The 9,034-nt window shown below is 38.0% G+C and overlaps 1 protein-coding gene across 1 annotated transcript; it reads right to left on the bottom strand.

Annotated features, from left to right (window-relative positions):
* Window positions 1–3,684: 3,684 nt before the first annotated feature.
* Window positions 3,685–5,556, bottom strand: LOC121995082 (zinc finger MYM-type protein 1-like). Its single transcript, XM_042548917.1, has one exon. It carries the CDS (start codon window positions 5,554–5,556, stop codon window positions 3,685–3,687), a length of 1,872 nt encoding a protein of 623 aa, XP_042404851.1.
* Between the last annotated feature and the right edge of the window lie 3,478 nt (window positions 5,557–9,034).

The following is a 9,034-nucleotide window of genomic DNA, read 5'->3' as shown; positions in this document are numbered from 1 at the left end:
ATCTGTTAAATTATATTACAGATATTACTACCAGTATAACCAATTACAAAAATAATATCATACCTAATTGCTATCTGGAGATGTTCCGTCGCTGTCCAGTCCCCAAATTGACTTCGAAATTCAATACGAGAAAATCATCGGAAATCCATAATAAAATCCGAAATGAAAGTCCAAAACATATACGTAATGGAAAATCCATGCAACCAAAAATAACTACCCAGTTTGACTCGCAAACTTGGGCTAGCACAATATATCCAGAATACTAAAAGCAGGTATCACACCCTGCTCTGATACCAATAATTTGGTATCAGATAAATCTCGAAAAATCCAATACACGGAAACCAAACAAGTATCGCCAAACCTTGGCGCTCTGGTACTATATAAATTGGTATCAGGTTATCCCAAATATCTAAAATACGAAAACAACGATCGTAAAACTTAAGCTCTGATACCACTAAATTGGCACGCCCCGGAGGAGTCCCTGTCCGAGAAAATTTCGGCAACATCTCCCCTGTACGGCGAACAATCTGAAACTTTTCTACTTCCTCACATACCTCAGCCACATGCGGCTGGAATAATAACATGTAAATAAACTATCACCACGCAGTTTATATAAATATAAGCAACCCAAAGCAGTAATACCATGACTCAAAATCAACCATACTCAACTACACTCGTAAAGCTCAAATCCGATGAACTCACCTATTTTGTCGTCCAGGCAGGCATGTAGTAGAATAAATCCAAATCATACCAAAAATCCATCAAACGATAAGAATCCATACAGTATCCATAAGTAAAACAATACAAGACTAAAAACAAAGTCTGATAGCGAAACTAAGATAAAATAACAACTCAAGACCAGCAGAGGTCTAGCACTACGTGCAGATGGGGACTAGCGGTGGGCCTCGGGACGACCTCAACTCGAAAATATAACAACAATGGGCGGGTGAGTCAATACTCAGCGGTACAAGCGATATGCAAAGTAAGGAAATAACACCTAGCACTAATCATGCGTACCTGATAAAAATAAAGGTAAATGCAAACCAAGTAACAGGAGAGAACTGCTAACCAGGACTCGGTATAAGGACAAACAGTCAGAAAGGTATAGAAGACCTATGCATGTCAAACATAGGTATCGAACAATATGCGACATATAAATGCAGAGACACAAACACAAGCAATAAATGCATCATGCATATGATGCCAATGTCATGGTCACCCAACTCATAACAGAAGTGGGACCGAGTGGGTAGGGTTGTGACGACCGTGCACTCTGCATCACTACTCCTGATGAGTGACAGAGAGGACGGAATGCTGTCGGAGTACACACATACTCCTACCCCAAATCATAAATGGGGGAGCGCAATGCTCTCATCTCCCGGTACACGATGACGGGGAGGGATCTCTAACGTGCTACACGTTGTGTCACACTACCCCTGAGAGGATCAACGGAGCACCGGAAGAGCAAATTGACGTGCTACCACGCTGCGTCACGCTACCCATGAGCGTCACAACGGAGCACCGAACAGTGATGAAACTGGTAATGTGCTCGACAATAATGGAGCAATCTATCACACAGCATGCAATCATGCGAATGGTGCATGACACTAAGCATGGTATTATACTAAACCGATCTATGGACATAAAATGATGTGCACCATAGTGAACAAATCATATCAAAGTACACTGATCAAATAAGGTATCAAACCTAGGTCCTGAACATGGGAAACATGGTTATATCACTACCCCTATGAGCATGTGTAATCAGATACATAACAACACGAAATACAAAACAAACAATCAATCAAGGAGGTAACAGGTAATCGGGTAGTGATTAACCGAAACAAATGAGGAACATAATTAATGCAACTTGTTAATTTCATTACTATGCATATCAAAGACAATAAGTCAAAAGTACCTGCCTCCAATAAGAATGTCCAATATGGTCCAATCCGATAATCGAGATACTCGTCTCGCGTCAAGGTCCTGTATATTAAACATAATGTCTAGTTTAGCTAATTCTACCATACCACATTTAGCCAAAATAAATTCTAATCCAATTTAAGAAGTTCTAAATTGGATCCAACTAATCAATCCAACAAAATCAACGAACCCTCTTGTTAAAATCATGAATCGGATCTAACCCAAACTTAGGTTAAATCCCACGTTTTAACCACAATTACCTCCTCTGAATCAGTTATCCTACACCAAATAGCATTTATTCATATTAAGCTATATCAGATATGAAAGTTCCAACCTTTACTCCAGTACAATGTTGCCCCTGTGGACACACGGCTAGAAGATGCAGATGCTGGACAATGCTAGCCGGAAAACCTTGCTACCCCAAATCTGTTGTCAACACCACAAAGAAACTATTACCTATCTGTAGGCTGACCACAACCAAACCCAGCAGAGCTAGGGTTCGGATCCGGCAACAAAAGTAAACCTAGGGCAAGGAAAAAGGGTCAGCTACCTTCACCAGGGCAGAGACTAAATGGTGGTGTTGATCCTTTCTTCCGGTGAGCTTTTGTGGCAATCTGTCGACGGCGTCAGTGCTAGGGCTGGAAACAGCCGGCGCCAAGTGTAGAGGAGAAGGAGAAGACGCCACAAAGAAGATGGCTAGGGCCAGGGGCGGATCTAAGATTTTACATTTGAGGGGGCCATATAATGAAAATTATCTACTCTTTCGAACTCAGAAACTCTCCGAAGGCACTTATCAAGGACCTAAGCACAATCTTAAACACTTGAATGATTAAAAAAGAAAAAAAAATGACTAAATTAGTATTTATAGTCCTTAGTTAAGAAATCTAACATTGCATAATATAATCACTGTGTCTATATGAAACTCCATACCATTAGATTACTAATTTGTACTATGCATCCCATAAAGTGCCCATCACTTTCATATTTTTTTAAAATGAATGATGCCACAACATCTACATATTCTATTAACATTATCTAAAATAAACAAAAAGAATAGAAAAACATGTTTACCTTCCCATCCATGCCACATATAGCAACTGAAGCTTCTTCACTGCATGTAAAAGTCATAAAACCAAACCCTCTAGAGTCTGGACCTTCCACTTTCCATATCAATAATGACTCTAGTTGCATAAATACCAGTGAGTATAATGTACTGCAAATATTAAAAAGAAATCAGAAAAACAATCACGACTTACCATCAACAACTTCATAATTTGTAAATGCTTCTTTTAAACTCAATCCTCAGTGCCAAATGAAAAACCTATAAAGTAATAAGACCATCATAAGTTGTGTAACAGAAAATCAATAGCAAGGCAATAAGATATTCTAAAATGTATTTTATCAAACCTCCAATAAGAACTTTTGAAGCAGATTTTTTTTAGAACTTGCTAAATTTAATTTACAAAGCAGCAGCAAATAGGAGCGGCAGATTTCCCAAAGCAGCAGATTTTATAGACGGATAGGGAGCAAATAGGAATCCAAGATTTTACACCACAGCCAAACTCCCCACCAGATTGTACAGAGCAGTAACGAATAGGAATTAACTACCTCCAACATACCTACAAACTTGCTGAATTTATAGAGCAGTAGATTTTTTTTCAAATAGATGAAATGGCATAAAACTAATTGTAAATTAGTCTCATAGTCAAAGATCAAACCATGGACTTAATGTACATTCAATTAAGTATCAAATACAATCCTCTAACTAAAAGGAATTCGACATTCTTTTAAATTTTCGAAGTCTTCAATGATATCTTCTATGCTTATATTTCTAGCAATTTCTCTCTCAATATATACCATTAATGCATCCGAGAGAAAAGTATCCTCCATTTTGCTCCGAAGTCTTGTTTTCACAATATTCATCGCAGAAAATGATCGTTCTGTAGTAGCAGTGGAAACCGGAAGAGTAAGCACAAGTATAATCACTCTAAAAATGAGGTTGTATATAACAGATTTGTTAGTCTTCACCAACCATTGACATAATTCTGAAATGGTTGAAAGATTTTTATAGTCGGGTCCTTTGACTACATTATGCTCATAATGCTTTAATTGCATCTCCAATTGCTCTTTTTCATCTCTTGTAAAATCTTGGGCATAAAACTTTTCTACTAATTTACAAATATCCTCAATTTTGAAAGACTCCATCGCATTTTGAGGATTTAAGGCATTACTAAGAATGAGCAATTCCATAGCATCATCACTAAAGCGTCCATTAATTTCTTGCAACTGTGAATCTATAGAAGCATAAAAGAGGTCTACCTGATAATGATGCTCAATGGTGAAATTGTCTTGACGAACGCGGGCTCGTCCTCGTCTATCAATATACGAAGCATTGAAATCAGGAATATCAATATTTCGAAGTTCACAAAAAGATTTCACTTTTGCAAGCAAATCATTCCATTTGTTATCTCGCATATGTTGAAGTAAATTCTTAGTAGATAATACCAGCTCCATTGCATTTATAATATCCTGAGACTTACTTTGTAAAGCCTGACAAAGAATATCTGTGATCCCCATAATCTCATTCATAAGATGCAAGATGAATACAAAATCAAAAGAAGTCATTTCATCATAAACAGATGTTGCATCTGCTCGTTGAGAAGGAAGCCCATCATCCATAACCTTGAGCAATACCGTACACGATGCACTAAACATCTTAATTAGGCCTTTCAATGATCTCAAATGAGAACTCCAGCGTGTATCAGCAGCTCGTTGTAAAGTACCTATTTGATTAAGTCCACGCCCTGTCTCGAGTTCATTTATTGCAATCAAATGTACAATGTCATCCGCATGAGCATTCTTCAATTCATCATTACGCTTACATGAAGAACCAACAATATTAACTATAAAAGTTAATCTATCAAAAAATTGATGAATAGGTGTCACATTTTTTGATGCTGCAACTAAAGCCAATTGTAACCGATGAGCAAAGCAATGAACATAATAAGCACCTCTACAATCTTTTATAATCAAAGCTTGCAATCCATTAAACTCACCCCTCATATTACTAGCACCATCATAACCTTGACCTCTAATATTTTGAACATCCAAATTATAGTGAGCCAAAGTAGAATATATGACATTCTTTAAAGTCAAAGCCGTAGTATCAGATACATGAACAAGCCCAAAAAAACGTTCTTGAATGAATCCATTAGTATCAACAAATCTCAATACTATAGACATTTGCTCTCTTTTTGATTCATCTCGAGATTCATCGACAATTATGCAATACTTGGCAACTCCAATTTCTTCACGAATTACATTTTTCACTCTCATGGAAATCACATGAAGTATTTGTTTCTGAATATCATGACTTGTATACTTGGCATTTTTTGGAGCTTTCGCAATTGCTTTTGAAAGTTCGTCATTATACATAGTTAGCACATCCAAAAATTCAAGAAAATTGCCACGATTAGATGAACTAGATTTCTCATCATGGCCCCTAAACGGAATTCCTTGAAGTGCAAGCAACAATACCACATGTATATGAGCTTTTAACCGAAGACGATTAGCTGCGACTTGTTCATCATTAAAATTGTCGAATCTCCTTGATATATGTTGTGGTTGGTTCATCAAATCCTCACATGCCTTTTCAGCATTACGATGGGTGAAGATACATTATCTTTCCCTATATGGCCTAGGAAAGCACAAGCTTTTCCATTTCGAACTTTCTTCCAATTATCAAATCCATCAACAGTAAATGCAGTTTGATTTGAGCATCCTGATGGCTTGTTGAAGATAAAACATGAAAAACAATATGCCTTATCTTTAGCTGGTGAATACTCCAACCAAGGAAATTGTTCATACCAAGCAGACTGAAATCTTCGAGGGTGCTTAATATTTTTATTTAATGGATATTCTCGAAGAATAGGTTGATATGCCTTCAGATTCAAATAAGCTCGACGAATCTCCTCTCGTTAGTTAGGATGATATTCCCAAATTTGTCGACGCAATCCTGGATCACGCTCTAAAGAATGGAGATCAACCTCTTCTGTTTCTGTATGTTTGAATCTGTTAGGGGGGATTTCAGATGGAAGATCATCGTTATTTGATCTTGTTGATGGGGTTATAGGAGTAGCTGGATCATGTTCATTTGCTCTCTTTCTTTGAAAAAACTTATCAATCGTAACAGATTTTCCCATTTGAAGTATATGAAGCCTTTGACAATGAAAACTCATGTTATTTCAAATAAGTGAATAATAATTAATAACAACACTATTAAATAAAACATTAAGTTAGTGAATAATAACAAATCATCAAAAAAAAAACATCATGCTTTTTATTATTTCATCAAATATTAAATCAACCATTCTAATTTCAATTATTTAGCCATTTAGGTAGTTTAATTTCTAAAATCACAAGATTTTATTAAAATATCTAAATTTAATCATTTTAATGGGAGAAAGCCAAACAAAATCAAAGAATGCAGCACAAAAGAGAAAAGCAAATAAAATAAGGAATCTAATAAAATTGTGAAGTTTAGATAATTTTATTTTTGAGAAAGAACTGAAAGGATGAATCTATAGGTTGCTTCAGGGCCCACGGCAGTTAAATAGTAGGACAAGGGGACCATGTGATAGTAATATTATTAATTATATTAAGATTTTTTCCTCACAAAATTTATAGAATCTTGGTCTTTGAACTTTGGGTATTTATCTCCCCTGTCCCTTGTATGTATGTTCTTCTTGCCTTGCAGGTTTGCCTCATTTATAAATAAAGGTATGAATTTGTGCTAACAGCTAACCTTCATAGTGTGGTAGGAAACTAGAAATGAACATCAGAACATGGAAACATCAAAAAAATAGTTTTTTTTTCTTTCTCCCTTCTCAGATTTAAGAATTTCAAAACCCTAAGAACTATATAGCAAGGAGTAGAAGAAAATTGTACCTTTCTCTCAAATAGGGCTTGAGAATGTTCTCGTCGCACTAGACCTCCACCGCTCGACGTCTAACATCCGACGATCATTGGTTCAACAACACCGGAGAGAGGTCAGAGGAGCCGCTGCAACCACGCTGCCGCCTCTTGCAAAGTTCGGAACTCGTACATGTTTTTCCACCAAAATATTTAATTAATATTTACTAATAATATTATTACTCATAATTAATATTATAAGTTTATAACTAATATTAGTAAACTTTACACATGGACTGGGGGGGCCATGGCCCCCCCGGGTCCAAGTGTAAATTCGCCACTGGCTAGGGCACACGTGCAGATAAGTGGATTCGTGGAGTCAACAGCGCCTGGGGACGGACTTGGTGGACTGGCACAGAGGAGATCGGAGAGGGGCGGCGGCGCTGGGTCGAACCTAGTGGCCGGCGATGTCTCGGGAAGAAGAAAGGAGGTGGTCGCGGTGGGCGGCGCTGCTTCGGTCCAGAGAGGGCAGCGGCAAGGGATCGGCGGAGTCGGCAAAAGCAAGAGGAAGTGGTGGCAACACCGGCGCTAGGGCATGGGAGGGGTCAGCGTCGGTAGAGGAAGGGCGGCGGTGGCGCTGTACAAAGGCTAGGGCAGAAGAGGAGAGGAGTTCGGCTCGGGGGGAGGAAGAAGAAATCGGCGCGATGGGGAGAGGAAAGGAACTGTCGCGGGCAGTTAGGGCCGGCGTCGGGCGCGAGAGAAGAAAATAGGCGCGGGTGAGGGCACGGGGTTTTGGCGAGGAAGAGAATAAAGGAAAAGAAATAAGAAAAAAGAAAAAGGAATTTATAAAATAAACAATTTCTCGCTTAAATGGGTAGCCTAAACAGGCTTTCCCGGGGCCCAATATTTATCCCCATAAACTCGTCCATGCGAGCTCCGAAAAATTCCCGAAAAATTTCTAAAACTTCTGGAAAGTTCCCTTATTAATATTCGCCTATTTCGATATTTTACAAGTTGACTAGTACGCACACTAGTCAACCGATACCCGGTTCTAAAACGAACAGAGAGTTGCGATAGCTACCAATCGACTAGTGTAATGTCGTTGGGCTGATGATACACAAAATCCCCATAGATTTTATAAAAATAGTAGTCGTTACTTGCTACCAGTCGATTGATGCATATATCAGTCGACTGATGATCGATGTTTTCAGCCTCAAATATAAAAGACTTGAGAGCTTGGAGAGAAGACATTTATTTATGCAAAAATGTTGTTAAGCTCTCCAAGTGATCTCAAAGCTTACAGAACTCTCAATCTCTTCCTCCTAAGCTCATCCTTCGTTTTGTAAGAGGAAGAGATCATCTTGTAAAGGTTTCTCCACCTTCGTACTTGATTTGAGAAGGAGAAGATCATAGTGGAGCTTAATCATGTGTGTGCGTGCTTTAGATTAGTTATCTCAAGGAAGTGGAGACCAAGTAAATCGAGGAGTTAGCATTACCTTCTCATTACTTCTTTATTTCATTTCCATTGTTTTTGCTTCTGCTAACAATTTATAGGTAGAAATCGAAGAAAGAATATTCATCCTCTCTAGTTGGACACAAATGTCCTAACAATAAGAATACAAAAAAATAAGTTACCATCCATGTCAAATAAGGACAAATCAATAAATTATTCTTACCTAAAAGTATATTAAAGTACTTAATGCGTGCTCATGTGCTTCAAATTGCAACTTCTCTAAACCCTAAACTCCCCTCTTCAACAATCTTGGTTTGTCCCACAATCAAAAGTCTCCTCGTAGCTTTGGCTCGGACAAATTTGGGATGGAACAGGAAGGATAAGAAAGCAGAAGAATCAAGAGAAATGAAGAAAAAGAAGAAGATGAGGAAGAGAAGGGGAAGGAGGTGGAGGAGCTCGAACGATGAGCAAGAAGGAGGGGGAGAAAAGGAGGAAGAAAAGAAAAGGAAGGAATAGAATTGGGAGGAAGAGGCGTCGACAGGTGGAGAAGAGGAGGCGCAAATGTGAAAGAGAAAAAAAAAACAGAGAAGAAAAGGAAGGTTGTTTAAAAAATCAAAGTAGCAAACCCATATTTTGATTTTGATTCCCATCTACCAACCATCAAAAATAGGAATGAAACAAATTTCATTCCTATTTCAACCTCCTATACGTGTCTACCAAACACTTCCTAAATAACTTTTATTATTA

Source organism: Zingiber officinale, chromosome 6A, assembly GCF_018446385.1.
Source record: "Zingiber officinale cultivar Zhangliang chromosome 6A, Zo_v1.1, whole genome shotgun sequence".
Classification (NCBI taxonomy): domain Eukaryota; kingdom Viridiplantae; phylum Streptophyta; class Magnoliopsida; order Zingiberales; family Zingiberaceae; genus Zingiber; species Zingiber officinale.
This window is presented reverse-complemented; position numbering and strand designations above follow the sequence as displayed.

What these genes read in the sequence shown, in the direction of transcription:
- LOC121995082 (XM_042548917.1), bottom strand. Translation starts at nt 5,556, where the DNA reads ATGAACCAACCACAACATATATCAAGGAGATTCGACAATTTTAATGAT.